Source organism: Mauremys mutica, chromosome 16 (assembly GCF_020497125.1).
Source record: "Mauremys mutica isolate MM-2020 ecotype Southern chromosome 16, ASM2049712v1, whole genome shotgun sequence".
NCBI lineage: Eukaryota > Metazoa > Chordata > Testudines > Geoemydidae > Mauremys > Mauremys mutica.
Window position 1 is genome coordinate 4,287,214 of NC_059087.1, and position 16,689 is coordinate 4,303,902.

Below are 16,689 nucleotides of genomic sequence, written 5' to 3' on the forward strand. Positions count from 1 at the left end.
TACAAAATAAGGATGCAATTTCACAGAAGGGATAAACTAAACTTTTTCAATTAAAAGTGTCAATTAATTTAGAGCTAGATCTGAAAGCCTAGAATTTCATCAAGGCCCCACCTTGCTCCCACTGACAACAGGGGGAGTTCTGTCACCAACTTTGTGGGAGCAGCATGAGGTCTTCAATTTCTATTGGAGCCAGCCATCACAGTGGCAAACAGTGAGCAAAATGTTCATGGAGAAAAGGATCTGTCACTTCCATACTGCAGTTTGCAACAAACTGAAAATAAAAATAAAAAAAGAAATGGCAATAATCCACTCTGAACTAGTTGACCCAACTCCTGTAGATCTTATTCAGGCAAAACTTCTATTGTTTTCAATGGGAGTTTTAATTGAGCAAATATTGCTGGAACAGTATGGCATGAGAAATAGGTTTGCACAATGTAACCAGATGCTAAATGGTGACTATGAACAAGATTGTTGCCCCCTCTTCAGGGGATGTAACTTTAGAGATGCTAGGCACCTCCAACTTCAGACCAGCTCTGAGTGAAAGTAAAACTGTAATTACTGGTGGGAGAAAAATACACATTAGAGGAGAGGAGGTTCAAAAAAGTGAAATGAAGACAATTATATTCATTCATAACTATGAAATGCACAGAACCAATTCTGTATCTGAGGCGTCCTGATTTTACTGTACATTCAAACATGCTGAAGAGTGACATGAAAGGTTCTAATACCATCCTGAAGGATCACCTTGAAGTTCAGCTGTCATCAGCAGGTACATATGCAGGTGACAAAAGATACATACTAAATAACATGAGAACACTTCTGAAAGTCAGGCTGTTGTGGTAATTAGAAGGAGCTGTTATGCCCAATGGAACTTTGATAGTATTAAACTCACAATAAAGTACTTTGCATATAAAAAAAGAGAAACATCACAAATATTGGTCATAACTTCCCCCAATTGACTGGGATATTAGCCCTGAAATCTTCAGGGAGTTCAAAGGTGTGTTCAGTCCATCTGCCTGATAGAAAACAATCTTTAAAGCACAAATACATCAACATCTGGAAAATGAAACTGGGTTAAACAGATCTTTAGCAGAACAAACAGTAACTAGCTTTTTTGCTGTAAGAGTATAAAGGTGCTTCCATTTTACCAAAACATAAAATCTAGGTTTACACATGGGACAATACAGGGGGGGGGGAAAATAGCAAATAAGATGTGTTTCACAAACCGTAAAAGGGTGCTCACAAGAACTGAATTTTATACGAGTTTAGCTCAATATGAGAATTCCCTAGATAGTTCCATCAGAGCAAAGAACATACATGGTTTTTGGTTTGAGAACAGGCTCAACAGATTTTTGCTTAAAATTTGTTCAACAACCTAGAAGTTTCATTATTCTTTATATCAAACTCTGGTTTTCCCCTTAAACATATACAGTATGTAAAACAGATACTTAAAGGTAGCACTTCTGCAAAGTAGGCCATTTTGTTTTTCAGCTAGACCAAGTCTAAAGAATAATTCTCACGCCAACCCAATTTTTCAGGAATGGGATGATCCTTGATATAAGGGCTACTTCAGATTACATTCCCAAATTGATGTTTGTAGCTCAGAGTGCTCTCCAGTCAATGGGCTTCTTGCCAGACTTCTTCAGCAGTTCATTGGTTTTAGAGAAATGCCGACAACCGAAAAACCCTCTGTGCACAGAGAGAGGCGAGGGATGGACAGTCTGTAGAATATGGTGACGTTTCTGTAAGAAGTTGGAGATAACAAAAGAATGAGAAACTTGGCAGGTTTTCAGATCCTAGATGGAAGTTGCTCATCTGTGCTATTATCAAATGCAGAAATGATACTGCAAGTATCTCTTCATTGTTCGAGTTAAAAACAAGGGCACACAGGTTTGCCATGAAGCTCAGGCTTTTTGCACTCAACAAATGGCTGCATTTCTAATAAACAGCAATAACAGAGAGTTTAAGTTGTTCTGGGAAGTTTCCTGCGGGAGATAAACTACACATCATAATGTTGGAGCCTCTTCACACAACAGTATCTTAATTTCTTCCACACTGATTGTTCTTGTTCCCAGAGGATAAGCACAAAGTGGTGACAGAAGACAGCCTGCCTTGAGACCCTTAACTGTCTACTAGCTTTTTTAATTGAATAGTAGACAGCAGCAACCAGTTTTTCCACTTATGACCAAAAGCCCCCTCTGGATGGCATCCTATCAAAATGCCCCGAGTGAAGTAAGAAGCAATGAGACTTCTAGAAAGATGGAAGAATTAAACCATACCCTGTCAATAGAGCTGCCTTTCTTCTGTGCATAAGCTCCCCACAACATGAAGACAAGTCCATCCAAATTATTGTTTAGCCAGGACACCACTGCATCAGTGAATTGTTCCCAGCCTTTTTCCTTGTGGGAATTAGGTTGGTGTGCTCGGACTGTGAGGACAGCATTGAGCAAAAGTACTCCTAATCACAAACAAGACAGAGAAAACATGAATTAGTTTGCAAAGTAGTAAGCTCTCTTCCAGTCTTTTGCTGGATCTCCAATGGTAAAAAAATCATTTAATCTTTTGTTCATGGGAAAACTCTCCATGAGAGATACCAGTACAGAGTTTTCAAACAATCCATTTGTCGAAGCGGGGAGAAAATAAGTCATTAAGAAATCCATCTAAGAAATAGACCCATTTAGGGGATAAATTAGAGAGGCTAAATATAGTTTCTGCAAATGAATAGGCTTTAATGGAGTTTTCCTTTAAAGTTACAGCATCCCTGCATAAACAGATTTACCACTATAATGCTGAGTCAGTATCATTAACACTAGAATCACCGGACTAGAAGGGACCTCGAGAGGTCATCTAATCCAGTCCTCTGCACTAAGGCAGGACTAAGGGTATGGCTACACTTGCAAATTTGCAGCACTGCAGCAGGGTGTGAAAAAACACCCTCTGCAGCGCTGCAAATTGCGGCGCTACAAAGCGCCAGTGTAGTCAAAGCCCCAGCGCTGGGAGCGCGGCTCCCAGCGCTGTCCGTTATTCCCCACAGGGAGGTGGAGTATGGACAGCGCTGGGAGAGCTTTCTCCCAGCGCTGGCGCTTTGACTACACTTAGCGCTTCAAAGCGCTGCCGCGGGAGCGCTGCCGCGGCAGCGCTTTGAAGCGCTAATGTAGCCATAGCCTAAGTATTATCTAGACCATCCCTGACAGCTGTTTGTCTAACCTGCCCTTAAAAAACTCCAATGACAGAGATTCCACAACCTCCCTAGGCAACTACATGGAAGTTAGAGATGAACTCTGAGACCTTCATGAGATTTTCAGTAATGACATTGCATAATCATTTATTACAATTAAGCTATATACTCGTTGTGGTAGCTGTGTAAAACTGATGACCACTCCCCAAGGGTTTTCCGACCTGCAGTCAAGCATAATATTTTCTCAGACACTAAAAGGCAAAATAAAATAAATAAGATGCTATTTGACTCACCATCAAAAAGCTATCCCCCAGGCGAGTAGATTTTTGCAAGAGTTATGACAAAGAATACACTTCAAGAAAAATTGTAAACTCTTCTTTGTTAAAAAGCCCAGCAAATTGCACATGTGCTTTGTCAGGAGAACATGAAGACAATTATGCAGGTATAAGGTCAAGGCTGAAGTGGTTAAGCTGTGCATAAGCACAGGCTCACTTTTTACATGGTTCGACTCAGTATTATTTAACCGCTTTATGAACATTAAAAGGCTGGGGTTTTTAAATGGTTCCTTTTAATAAATCTCAGCCAAGTAGTTTGGAAAGTACCAATAGCTAGATTAACATTGCTTCTACAACCCACTCACTGAGGGGGAAGATCCCCACTTAGGCCACGTCTACACTGAAAAGCTTACAGTGGCACAGCTGTACTGATAGAGCTGTGTTGCTGTAAGAGCGCTCATATAGCTGCGTTATGCCGACAGAAGAGAGCTCTCCTTTCAAAATAATAAACCAGCTCAACAAGCAACGGTAGCTATGTCAGCAGGACAGCATCTCCCACCGACATAACGCTGTGCACACGAGCGCTTATGCCGGCAATACTTACGCCACTCAGAGGAATGTTTTTTTACATCTCTGAGTGACAAAGGTTTTGCCAGCATAAGTGCTAGTACAGACACAGTCTAAATGAAGAACCCAGGAAGGATGAACGGATTGATTACCTTGCTTGGCCCACCCAGTTAGATCTCCATGGCCGGGATGGGTGAAATCTTCTATGTCTGCAGACAGCTCTTTGTAAATATTTTCTAAACTGCAAACAAAAATAATGGAAGAGATTTTTAGAATATTTCTGTGAAATTATCAAATAGACAAGTTAATGATTTTGTACAGTTGGAACTTTTACCAAGAACTAAAAATCTCATCTCACATTCTAGGCGCGTCATCCAACTCCCATTTAGGAAAATTATAGTCATCTGATTGATGTATATGACAGGTCCTTTTCTTCACCTCTCCCTTTAATTAATACCAAGTCCCTGAAACTGCTACCTTTTATGCAAATGCTTACTGAAGGCAATGGGACCACACATCTCCTTGAAGTTAAACATCTGCTTAAGGATTTGCAGGATGGATGTCTGAGTAAATAGGGCCACAGAATGGTGTCTGTATGCAATACAGGAAGCCAAGCAAGTTTAATCCAATCCAATTTAGAAAATAAAGACCTTTGTGAAACCAAGACAATGGCTCTTCTGTGCCATCAGGCTGCAGGTCATTCCTGTATAAGGCCCTGATACTACAATTGGATCTCCATGGAAACCCAATTTTGTAGGTCTGGACCCTAAATACTTGGAATACATCACCACTTTGGAGGAGCAAGAAGTCTATGTAGAATTCACCAATTTATTTTTGTAGTAATTCTTTCCCAGAAGGCTCTGGGTATGCTGGTGTGCGCCTGTAATCCCAGCTACTTGGGCGGCTGAGGCTAGTGGATCAATCAGCGGTCCTGGGTTGCAGTGCACTATGCCAGTTGAGTGTCCGGTGCCACTGACAGCTTGGTCAGCGGGTGGCTGAAGGACTGGCTAGAACAACACGAATGACGTGTTGTGATCGGTGCTCTCTCTGTGAGGACTGATGGACCCACTGATCAAGGTGATCTTTCCCAGAAAGTATACACCTTAAAATTCAATACGAGTTATTCTTCTGACACCTTTCTGCTCCCCAACAAGTAGAAATACTCTGTCATATGTTATAAAATTATTTTTTCAGCAAATCACAAAACAATTACATCAAGGCAGTCAGAAAGGCAAACTCACAAACAGCTGTATGCCTATATACAACCTACCCAGTAAATGGTGGCAGACTTTTAAACAGATAAAGCATAACCATACCTAGGTGGAGGTGGAACAGGTCTCTGGACACTAAAGCAGAGTCCATGAGCTTGACCGGGTCCATGATAAGGATCTTGTCCCAAGATGACAACCTTTACCTGAACACAGACACGAATTAGTGCTGATAACCCAGCAATATGTCTTAACATCTCAAAATATCTAGAATTTTATGCATTGCTACAAAGCAAAAATTTCTAGATCTGAGCCAAGTTGCATCTGAAAGAAGGCAGTGCAGAAACGGGGAGGGCCAGGGAAAAGAAGCCAAGAAGACAGCTGAAGTTTTTAAGAGCATTATGGTGCAGTCATGGATGGAAATAACCAATGCAGAAATCCTTATTTTCGGTATCTGGATGAGAAAACAGGGGCAAAGTATACAAACACTACAGGAGACAAAGCAGGCTTCACATCCTAAAGCACTGGGTTTCCAGGCAGAAAACCATGAGAGTCGAACATATGCATGGCATCCTTGAGCCTGACTGCAAATACAGCATTCATCGTTTTATCAAACACATAAGTAAGCAGCAAATCCCAACTCCCCTCCCCCGCCCCCGCACTACAGGGGTCGCCCCAGGGGCACTTACATCTGTGATGTCGCACATCTGCGTCCAGGTGAAGACTTGCTGCGCGGGTGGGTAGATGGTGTGACGTTTTCGCTCGTCTGCTACAAATGCCATTAGCTAGAGGAAGCAGGGTGGTGCGCGGTCAGTACAGGCGAGGGAGAGGGGCAGGCACCGAGCAGCTACAGACGAGCTGCTGCGGCAGGACGCTCCTCCCCGCCCGGGCAAAGCCTCCTGCGCTCACTCACCTGGGAGAAGTAGGGCTTAGTGAACTCCCCCGCCAGCTGCCGCCTCCAGCCCTCTCCGAACCCCGCGGGGACGCTCCGCGAAGCGAGTCTCTGCAGAGCCGCCTCCTTGTTCCTGCGGATCCGTTCCTGCTGCTCGGGGCTCAGCGGAGGGGAGCGGGGCGAGGCCTTCCCCGATTCATCTTCCACCAGCTTCAGCTTTTTGGCGAAGTTGGCCTGGAGGTCGCGACACAAGAGACGCCTGCTAGGGGGGCGCGGCACGCAGCGGCCCGGCCCCGCGCGGAGAAACAAGGTGCAGGCGAACCCCATGGCGGAGGGGGGCGAGCCGGGCAGGCGGGAGCGCTCGGGCCCAGGTGGCAGAGGAGGCCGCTTGGGCTCCCGCCCCCTAGCCTGGGCGGGGCTGAGTGATAGCTGCTCTCTGCGCCGCGCAAACACGTGGCTACTTCGCGGGAAAACAGCGCGTGTTTCCCCCAGGGGAGCGCCCTTCCTATTGGACGTTCAGCCACGGAAGGCGGGCTGAGTTCTCTTAGCCTCGCCCTCGTTCCTCATTGGTCACTGCCAGGGCCCCTGCTCCCCTTATTGGCCCCTCGCTATGAAGACCCGCCGACTGAGCACTCCGCGGTATCAACCCCGCCCAGTCACACACCTCCGATTGGACACTGAGAATAGAAAACCGCTCCCTACTGGCCAGTGACTACCGAAGTCCCGCCAAGTGGTCTGGCTCCACCCCTCTCCCAGCTCTGCCCTCCCATTGGACCGTGGGTCAAGGAGCGCTCTCCTATTGGTCAATCCCCCAAAGCGGCGCCGCGTTGATCGGCGGGTCTTTTAAATAAGCTCTGCCGGGGGCTAGCCGCCTAGCGTGTCCGTATTGCCCCCGGATCCCGCCCGGCCCCGCGGTACCTCAGCATCCCCGCCCTGCTCCGGGGAGCGCTCCCGCTTCCTCGGCGGCGGCGGCGGCGCGCGGAAGAACGAGTGCAGCGTCTTCTGGCCGATCATGCCGGCGGCGGGTGGGCTGCGCGGGCCCGGCCGGCTGGGGAGGGGCGGAACCGTCCACACACGGGACCCGGCGGCGGTCTGGCCAGCCGGGGACAGGCGGCCCCTTCCCTACGCGGGAGCCGGCGGAGGTAGTGGCCAGCGGCCGCCTGGCTGAAGGACTGACTGAAATTGGCGCCAAGTGAGTGCGCATGCGTAAGGAGGGGGGGGGAACCATGGCGGTAGCACGTGCTTGAGAGGGTCCCTAGGGGCAGTCAGCGCGTGCGCAATGGGGCAGTCTCCTCCCCCGCCCCTCAGAGCTCACGCACGTGGGTAAGAGACCGAGGTTTCAGTTCCCCTGTGGATCTACCCTCCCCCGCCCTGCTCAGTGACCCACCCACCTTTGGGTCTGTGCTGCCCCCCCCGTGTGTCCCACCTTCCCCCCACACTCCCCTGTGTGGCACCCCCATGCACCCTGTCTCCCCCCTCCGTGTGTCCCCCCCTTTCCCCCCACACTCCCCTGTGTGGCACCCCCATGCACCCTGTCTCCCCCCTCCGTGTGTCCCCCCTTCCCCCCACACTCCCCTGTGTGGCACCCCCATGCACCCTGTCTCCCCCCTCCGTGTGTCCCCTCCTTTCCCCCCACACTCCCCTGTGTGGCACCCCCATGCACCCTGTCTCCTCCCTCCGTGTGTCCCCCCCTTTCCCCCCACACTCCCCTGTGTGGCACCCCCATGCACCCTGTCTCCCCCCTCCGTGTGTCCCCCCTTCCCCCCACACTCCCCTGTGTGGCACCCCCATGCACCCTGTCTCCCCCCTCCGTGTGTCCCACCTTCCCCCCACACTCCCCAGTGTGGCACCCCCATGCACCCTGTCTCCTCCCTCCGTGTGTCCCCCCCTTTCCCCCCACACTCCCCTGTGTGGCACCCCCATGCACCCTGTCTCCCCCCTCCGTGTGTCCCCCCTTCCCCCCACACTCCCCTGTGTGGCACCCCCATGCACCCTGTCTCCCCCCTCCGTGTGTCCCACCTTCCCCCCACACTCCCCTGTGTGGCACCACCATGCACCCTGTCTCCCCCCTCCGTGTGTCCCTCCCTTTCCCCCCACACTCCCCTGTGTGCCAACCCCATGCACCCTGTCTCCCCCCTCCGTGTGTCCCTCCCTTTCCCCCCACACTCCCCTGTGTGGCACCCCCATGCACCCTGTCTCCCCCCTCCGTGTGTCCCCCCTTCCCCCCACACTCCCCTGTGTGGCACCCCCATGCACCATGTCTCCCCCCTCCGTGTGTCCCCCCCTTTCCCCCCACACTCCCCTGTGTGGCACCCCCATGCACCCTGTCTGCCCCCCTCCGTGTGTCCCCCCTTCCCCCCACACTCCCCTGTGTAGCACCCCCATGCACCCTGTCTCCCCCCTCCGTATGTCCCCCCCTTTCCCCCCACACTCCCCTGTGTGGCACCCCCAAGCACCCTGTCTCCCCCCCACCCCCCATGGGTTCACCCCAGTTTCATTCTAATCCAATTTCCAGCAGGGGGCGGGTGATGTGTGGCCTGAGGGAGATGGGGTGGAAGCAGCACTGCAGTTACAGGGCCTCTGGGAGAGGCGGGCTGCATAGCCAGGAGAGCGCCCAGCCCCACGAGGCCCTGACCCTGACAGCCCTTTGGGTGCTGCTGTAATAGAAACGGTTGGTAACTAATAAAAGTCTTTCCTTGGATGTGCTGGGCCTGAATAGAGCAGGGGGATGACACCAGGAAGGGACATGAGCCTCAACTCCAAATGTACTGCCCAAGTAGTGGCACGGCTAGTTCTGCCCTTAGAAAGCTTTGGCTGTGCATGTGTGGTTTGGCATCCCAAGAAAGCAGAGTGAACATGCACACTTCCCCCCTCTATTCTTGCATTCAGCCTTTGTCCGTTCCCAGCCTGCCCTGATCTTGTTTTCAAACTCTTAAATTGGCACTTTAAGGTTGTCCACCACATCTCTCTGTAGCTTCAGTGCAGTGCAACACAGCCCTTGTTCTGATCCATCAAAACCCACCTATTTGGCAACCAAAATAAAATAACTCTTGCATAACAGGTTCCTCAGAACTCTTTACAAATGCTAAGTAACTCATCCTATCAACCCTGCCTGAGGAAGCTGAAAACATCAACAGGGAAGACAGAAAACAAGCAAAGAATTAAATGGAGATAACAAGAGGAAGCAGGTTTATAGTGATTCTTTAGCACCTGTGAGGTGCTATTATCCCTAACTTACAAATAGAGAAATAAGCATGGAGAGGTTAAAGTGGCAGAACCAGGTGTGTGACCCCAAAGTCATGCCACCCACTCTAGTGCTTTAATCGCAAAGCCACTCATGGGGGAGAGGGGGAATAAGAGCACTTGAATGGTAATAAATTGTAGAGCATGTGGGTGCCATGTGCTTGCAACTGGAAAAGGAACTTGAATACTTATTTAGGTGTGATTGCCTGGACAAACTGACTTGTGTGCATTACAATTAAAGTTACTTGTTGTTTGTTTATATGATTGCACCAAGTTAGTAGCCTGAACACATTAGGACCTCATTGTGCTAATCATTATACAGACTCTGCCCCGCCAGCCCTGAGTTTACAGTCTAAATAGAGGAAAATGACTTACCCAAGACCATCCAGCAAGTCAGTGGCAGAGCTAAGAATAGACCCTACATCTTCTGAGTCCCAGCCTATGTCCTTATGCAGTAACCATGCTGCCTCTTAAGTTGTGCCCAAGACACTAGGGGCCCAGAACACCGTGGCCTTGTCAGTACAACTGTGAATAGCACTTGCACCCCAGTTTCACTCCATGCATGCCCCTCTTACCCTCCTCTACCCTGTCCCCCTTCCCTTTGCATTTTGCCAATTCCCTCCTAAATACATGTACACCAAAAATAAATATATATATTTTTTAAAATATGGTACTAACATGGCATTTGCCACCATCCCATCATTCACTCTGCTGGTGTGTTCTACCCCTTTCCCCACCCTGGATCTATCTGGTCTGTTTAGATTGTAAGGTCTTTGGCATAGGGACTGTCTACTAGTCTGTGTTTGTTCAGCACCTGCCTATGGGGCCCCATTCTTGATTGGCCCTCAGGCACAACATTAATAAAAATGATTAAGAATATAACTGATGTGGGATAAATCCCTCATTTGTTCATTTTGTTGGCAAAGGAGTGAACATACACATGTGACATGGATCCTGGAATGCATGCATGAAATCCAGGCTTATATTTGCTCGGCCAGAACATTAGGAGCTATTCTGTAATGAGTGTTTACTAAGCTATGCACATTAGGATAAAAGTGCCCTAACTGAGTGCCTGGTTGCTTGCCTTATATGAAGCCCTCAAAGCCATACAAAATAAATAACATTGTTTGCTACAGTCACCTGTTAAACAGAACTTATGATGCCTATAAATGTGGTGGATTCCATAATCAGGCTGATAGTGATTTCAGGCTGAGAGTGGTTCCTAGTCATTTATAAATGCTTCTAAGAAGATCCAGTAGGTGGTGCCCGGGGACCTTGCTGCAAGGCTTACAGAGCAAAACAATCCGCTTGGGTGGGAGAGCTGAGCAAGGGTGGAACATTTGGCTCGGTGTCTCAGACAGGAAGTGATGAGAGGGAAGTAGCTATTGCTGCTGGAAACGAGGCCTGCCGGAGCTGTTTCTGTGGCCTAGATGCCTTTAGTGAGCTGACAGCCAGGCCAGCTTCAGTGGAGTCCTAAGTTATCTGTCTGGCCCTAGGAGCATTGCCCAGACTCTGAGGATGACCCTGGAATGACTGAGTGTGTTGGAGCCGGTACTCCGTTCCACAGAGGTGCAGCGATCCCCCATCTGTTAGGAGTCATATTAAGGTAGTTTTAAGTCTCTGTTACTTGGGAGCAAGGATTTTGCAGGTGTGTTTCAACGAAGCATTTAAAATTTCCCAGGCCACTGTAGTTCCATGCAGCCCAGAATCTAACGAGTGAAATCCCATCAGGCCTTTTAGTTGCAGGCTAATGACTGTTTCTTAGGGGCAGCCAGGAATGGATAAGTTCTTGGTCAAAAGGCCTTCCTCAGGCAAGAACAAACAAGAACCCTTAGAGATGAAGGGAGGAGAGCTGGATTGTATGAGAGATGGGGGAGAGAAGAAAAGGCCCCGGTCAGAAATGCCAGGTGCAGATGAGTCCTTTGTGCATTCTCCATGGAAGCAAATCCGGGCTGAGGGTCTGAACTGCGATTACAAGATCCTGTTCCGCAAAACTGAGGCTGACAAGATTTTCCAGGAGCTGGAAAAGGAAGTGGAGTATTTTGAAGGTAAACAGATGAACGGACCTAATGTCTCTCCATCTCTAATTGCCATGACGCATTCTGCCTTATGATTTCAGTGCAGGATTGGATAGGTGGGAGGAAGTTTTTACGCATAAGGCCCAATCCTACATACAGTCTGCACACTCAGAATCTTACTTCTAAGTGGATTCCCATTGGCTTTAATGGGATTAAAGGTCACAATGGGTAGATGTGTTTGCATGATCAGGCCCATAGCAGGAAAGTGGCAAACGTGGGCTTTGATCCTTCAAATATGCATATGCTTAACATTAAGCACATGAATTCAGTGGGCTCACTCACATTGTTTATGCATGATCAAGGCCACAGCATGAAACATGCAAAACACATGAAAGGTGAAAGGATTCAGGTTTTTAGTTGTTGTTTTACAGTTATCCCCTCCCATTCAATAACAGAGAGTGGCGTGGGAGAAGCCTAGAACACTGTGCTATTTCCATCCCTCATGAGGAGTCTCATACATGTTGATCTCTAGTGTTAGTCAGCTTCCTGTCATTGTTTTTGGACAGCAACACTTTTAAAAATTGACAGGTGTTTAAGCTATGATGTGCAGCACCATTTAGTGGTATTGTCATTCTAAGTCACCCTCAGAGCGGCTACACAGCAGGGAATATGTTGTACTCTTTTCTGCAGAGGGAATGATTGATAATTGCACTTGACCTAACTCTAAACTTAAAAAAAAAAAATACTGCTACTTAGCTGTCTAAAAGGAGGGCGAATCGGTCTTGACTTTCCCAAACTCTCATTCAAACAGGTGATCTTACCAAAGTGCAAGTGTTTGGCAAATGGCACAGCATCCCAAGGAAGCAGGTGACATATGGAGATCCTGAGTTAACATACACTTACTCAGGTGTTACCTTTCCTCCTAAGCTATGGATTCCAGTTCTCAACCGTATCAGAGAGCGCATCACCCTGGCCACTGGACACACTTTTAATTTTGTTCTTATTAACAGGTAACATTTGATTTCTGATGGCAGTAAGCATCTCTGTTCAAACAACAGTTTGATTGTAGGACATTTTACTAATCAGGTATCATTAAGCAGTTATTCGCCACTTCATTTTAGCCTTGAAAAGGAATTTGTGGATACACAACTTCCAATGTAGCGTTAACTAGCTAATAGAGTACTGGAAAGCATTCCAAAAGTTAAACTCTTTCTTTAGTGCCTCTCATTGTAGTATCTAAATGGAAATACTTCTGTTACTGCTGAATGATTAAACACCCGGGACCCAATCCTATGTTCCTTGCACACCTGTTGAGACAAGGAGTAGGCTCAGTTGAGTGGCATCCCAGTGACTGCAAACCAAGCACAGAATTGGTGTTTGAACTGGGTCATTTTTGAGGAGGCGAGGCAGAGAAGTGAGGGAAGAACCTCTCTCCAAGATATGCATTTGTCTGTAACACACTATGTGGCACATTTTCAATGTGTTCTGCAGAAGTATAACGAAGTCACGGGAAACTCTTCCATTCAAGCCCTGCACAGAATCCAGATTTGTCTGTGAGGCTAGGGCGGTTACATTTCAAGCGAGCCCCTCAGTCTTTCCCATCCAGATAACCAACTCGCAAGTGTGTGTGTCAGTTTTGTGTGGTAGAAAAGCATCCTTGAGGGTGAGAATGCTAGACTCATTTGTGACTAAATTAAGATTTGAACTCTGGTTTCCAGTAATAGTCTCTGTATGTGTATAAAAAATAAATATGCTGCAGTAAAGCAGTGTGTGGCATATGCTTGTACAGTTGATGGAAGAACTAATTTAATCCTCCCCCTCACAGATATAAAGATGGCTGTGATCACATAGGCGAACATCGAGATGATGAGAGAGAATTGGTTCCACGGAGTCCCATTGCGTCAGTGTCCTTTGGAGCCTGCAGGGACTTTTTCTTCAGGCATGGTGCTTCCCGAGGGAAAAACGCCTCATGCCACATTGAGCCAGTCAAGCTGCAGCTGGCCCATGGCAGTTTACTAATGATGAACTACCCCACCAACGTGTACTGGTATCACAGCTTGCCCACCCGCAAAAAGGTGCTAGCCCCAAGAATCAACCTGACATTTCGGAAAGTGATGGCTTTACCAAAAAAATGAAGTTATTTAGCAACCTAACATCTAGCTTTAACATCCCCTTTTACCTCTGAAAATGAGAACTTTCTTTCCATGTCATAAGTCAATTTCTCTTTCAGACACGGCCTTTTCCTTTGCATATATAGCAAGAGATAGGAACCTAGCTGTGGTGCAAGCTATGTCACGAGTGTATTTAAATTAGGAAAGCAAACGGGGAATAACATGCAGTTGTTTAGATGAAAATACGGTAACCATTTGATCTTGGATGTCAAGATTATTTTCCTACAGCCAAGCACTACTGTAGCCTGATGGTATATTTTTCTACTGCTATTCTCCTTGGTTCTGCAGGGAGGTTTATTGTTAAATCCATGGTAGTCCTATCAGTGAGTATGCCTTGTTTTTTGTTTTGAAGTCTCAAGTGTGTACAGCTGTCTACTAAATACTAACGTACCATAGAATGTAATAATTCAGAAAGTCTGAAATGTTCTCTACAAATGAGTCATATTTTTTTAAATAAAACAAGAGTCTTCTACAAGAAGGGAATGCTGATTGTTTAAATGACAAACTTCCCCTTCATCATTTACAATGTGATTGTAACTGGTGCAGCTTTGGAAACAGGACTGCACAGTTCTGGAGCTTCTGAAGATATATACCAACAAAGCAGTAAGAACTGTTACTTATCTTACAGTACAGGTCTGTCGCAACCTACGCGCATTTAACATGCACGATTTCAGCTTTACGCTGTACAGCCGGAGTCCGGAGGGCGTGGCCTCAAGCGGAGGGGGCGTGGCCTCAAGATTTAAAGGTCCTGGGGCACCAGCTGTGGCTGGGAGTCCTAGGGCCTTTAAATCACCCAGGGGGCTCCCAGCTGCAAAGGTGGCTGGTAGCCCCTGGGGCAAACTAAAGGGCCCGAGGCTCCAGTCACCGTGGAGCTCCAGGCCCTTTAAATGCCAGCCCCAGCCCGGCTGCCAAAGCTGTGGGTGGGATTTAAAGGGCTCCTCCGGGCTCCCCACCGCGGTGGGAAGCCCGATGGAGCCCTTTAAATGCTGGCCTGGCCTGGCTGCCGGAGCTGCAGGTGGGATTTAAAGGGCTTGGGGATGTAATTTTGAGTATACGCGGCTTTCGCTTTATGCGCTAACCGCGGAACGGAACCCCCGCGTAAGATAAGACTTGCCTGTAACTATGGTTCGTGGAGATGTATTGTCCAGATGGATTCTACTTTTGTTGCGTATGTGCCCGAGATTGAATTCTTTTGGCCAGCAGTGTCCACTGGGATTGCACCTCACCCACCCACCACTTGAGGGCATAAGGGGCGAAGCAGGCCTTCCTCAGTTCCTTCAGCAGTATAGGACTAATCATCATGAAGCCCTGCACATCAGTGGCAGTAGTCATTGAATATGCTGCCATATTCGATGGGTCTAGAGCTGCCTGATGAGATGTTTGGCCCATTAACTACCCCAGACAGTAGGGGACTATGCTGTGGAAGCTTCTCTATGAATTGAGGCACTTTGAGAGCCGTGCCTGATAACTGGAAATTTGCATCTGGAGACTAGCTGAGGAGTTAGAGCTTCCTGCTGAATAAGTCAAGCATCATAGGATTCTTTTCCCTACATTGGATGCCCCTGTTGCTTAGATCTTTCATCTATCGCCACCACCATTAGTGATCTGGGGGGGGGGGGGAGGTGTAAACATATTCTAATCTCAAAGGGTACCTGATAGCACTTGTCAGCTCTTTTGGAAATAGATGCCACACTGATGCTAGGATCTGTCACAACTCCTTAGCTGGGTCTAACAAGTAATGTACATGACAAACCTACCAGGCACGGAGGAGTGCAGGAGGCCTAGTAATGTGTGACTTTTCTTGGACCACCTCCACTAGACTCTCTGAAGTATCTACCATGCATCTTGGAAGGCCTAGAAGTTAGCTGGCTGGCTAGGAGGAGGAGTAGGAGTGACTGCCTCGTCTGGTGAGGAGGAAGAAATTTCTGTTGGGAACAACTGATCTTTCATATCCTGTTGCTATTCTTCCTCACTGCTCTGTTCTTGTTGTAGGCTGTGGGTTTGCACCAGCTAACCCTGTTGAGTAGATATCTCTTGTCTTGAAGGGGAGGGAGATTAACTCTAGAGGGAGTAGTAGAAGGTGATCCTAGGTTACATATGCTAGGGAGCCCAAAATGGCCAAGATTGCATGCTATTATGATACAGGGCTGGACACCACGTGGGTGGAAACCATAATGAATGTTCTCTATGAGATCCCAGGGGCCTGTGCTTATTAGGGTGATCCAAGACTTTCTATCAGACCATTGATGCTCAAAAGTATGAAATTGAGGTGCAGGGGGAGACCATCTTCCTTACTATGTGAAGGAGAGAAAGAAAATGAATATTCTTCCTCATGCAGGGGAGCTACCCTGTTAGGTGTCATAGGATCCTCCTGCAACCCAGAATTAACAGGTGAGCTTATAAGTACCGGGGCACATTAGAAGTCGGTACCAAGACAGAAGCACCTCTATTGGCCGATGAGGATAGTAGGGGTGAGTCTCAATGCATGGTTACCGTAAGATCACTCGGTACTGACAATGTCTTCAGAGCCAAGTAAATCTGTGCTGGAAACATCTGCACCATGGAGTCTGGTGTCAGAATCATGCACACCCAGGAGTTGGTAGCTGGGAAAATGCAGACCAGCATTTCAGGTGCCATCTCTAGTACCTGATGATCAGCTAGTGCTGAGGTGTCAGAAGGACCCAATCTGGGCTGTGAACTGCCTTTGGCTGAAGGCATGAGCTGATTCAAAACCATGGTGGGTTTTGTGTCTCTTACTGCGTACGGGGGTGGGTGACCCTTGCCTGTGCTTGTCCCTGGAGCAATGCTTCTTCCTACCCGTTTCAGACAACGGCTGAGTGGAGGAGTGCTTGTCTGCTCTGCCATACCCCCTAGCAGAGGGGTACTGACTCTTGGACAAAGAATGTGCCTGGGAGCTCAACAGGGCACTTCTCAAAAGAGTCAGAGGAGGCTTAACAGGATTTTTAAGCCCAGGATCTGAAGAGGCCCTCATTGAGCATTCTAGAAGGAAGAACTAGGAGGCTTCCCTGGCTTTGTTATACTCTTGGAAAAAGAGGAGCAGATTGAACCTTTATCAGAGATATATACCTGAGACAGAAGTCTTCAAGAGTGTCAACCACTGAGCTGTACAGCAGCTT

The 16,689-nt window shown here is 47.9% G+C and overlaps 2 protein-coding genes across 5 annotated transcripts; one reads left to right on the forward strand and one right to left on the reverse strand.

Annotated features, from left to right (window-relative positions):
• Window positions 1-1,327: 1,327 nt before the first annotated feature.
• UNG (uracil DNA glycosylase) lies at window positions 1,328-7,275 on the reverse strand. The gene is made up of 7 exons (XM_044990153.1): window positions 7,039-7,275; window positions 6,142-6,354; window positions 5,918-6,013; window positions 5,337-5,434; window positions 4,173-4,261; window positions 2,280-2,458; window positions 1,328-1,742 (listed from the first exon to the last, which is right to left on the reverse strand). The coding sequence occupies exons 1-7, from the start codon at window positions 7,132-7,134 to the stop codon at window positions 1,602-1,604; spliced, it is 912 nt and encodes a 303-aa protein (XP_044846088.1). The 5' UTR covers window positions 7,135-7,275; the 3' UTR covers window positions 1,328-1,601.
• ALKBH2 (alkB homolog 2, alpha-ketoglutarate dependent dioxygenase) lies at window positions 7,215-14,015 on the forward strand. 4 transcript variants are annotated; one of them, XM_044990155.1, is made up of 4 exons: window positions 7,215-7,312; window positions 11,129-11,411; window positions 12,193-12,391; window positions 13,207-14,015. In XM_044990155.1, the coding sequence occupies exons 2-4, from the start codon at window positions 11,141-11,143 to the stop codon at window positions 13,514-13,516; spliced, it is 780 nt and encodes a 259-aa protein (XP_044846090.1). In that variant the 5' UTR covers window positions 7,215-7,312; window positions 11,129-11,140; the 3' UTR covers window positions 13,517-14,015. The 4 variants fall into 4 exon arrangements, with proteins under 4 accessions (XP_044846090.1, XP_044846091.1, XP_044846092.1 ...); XM_044990156.1 differs by lacking the exon at window positions 7,215-7,312 and adding an exon at window positions 7,426-7,443; XM_044990157.1 differs by lacking the exon at window positions 7,215-7,312 and adding an exon at window positions 8,576-9,308.
• Window positions 14,016-16,689: the final 2,674 nt, after the last annotated feature.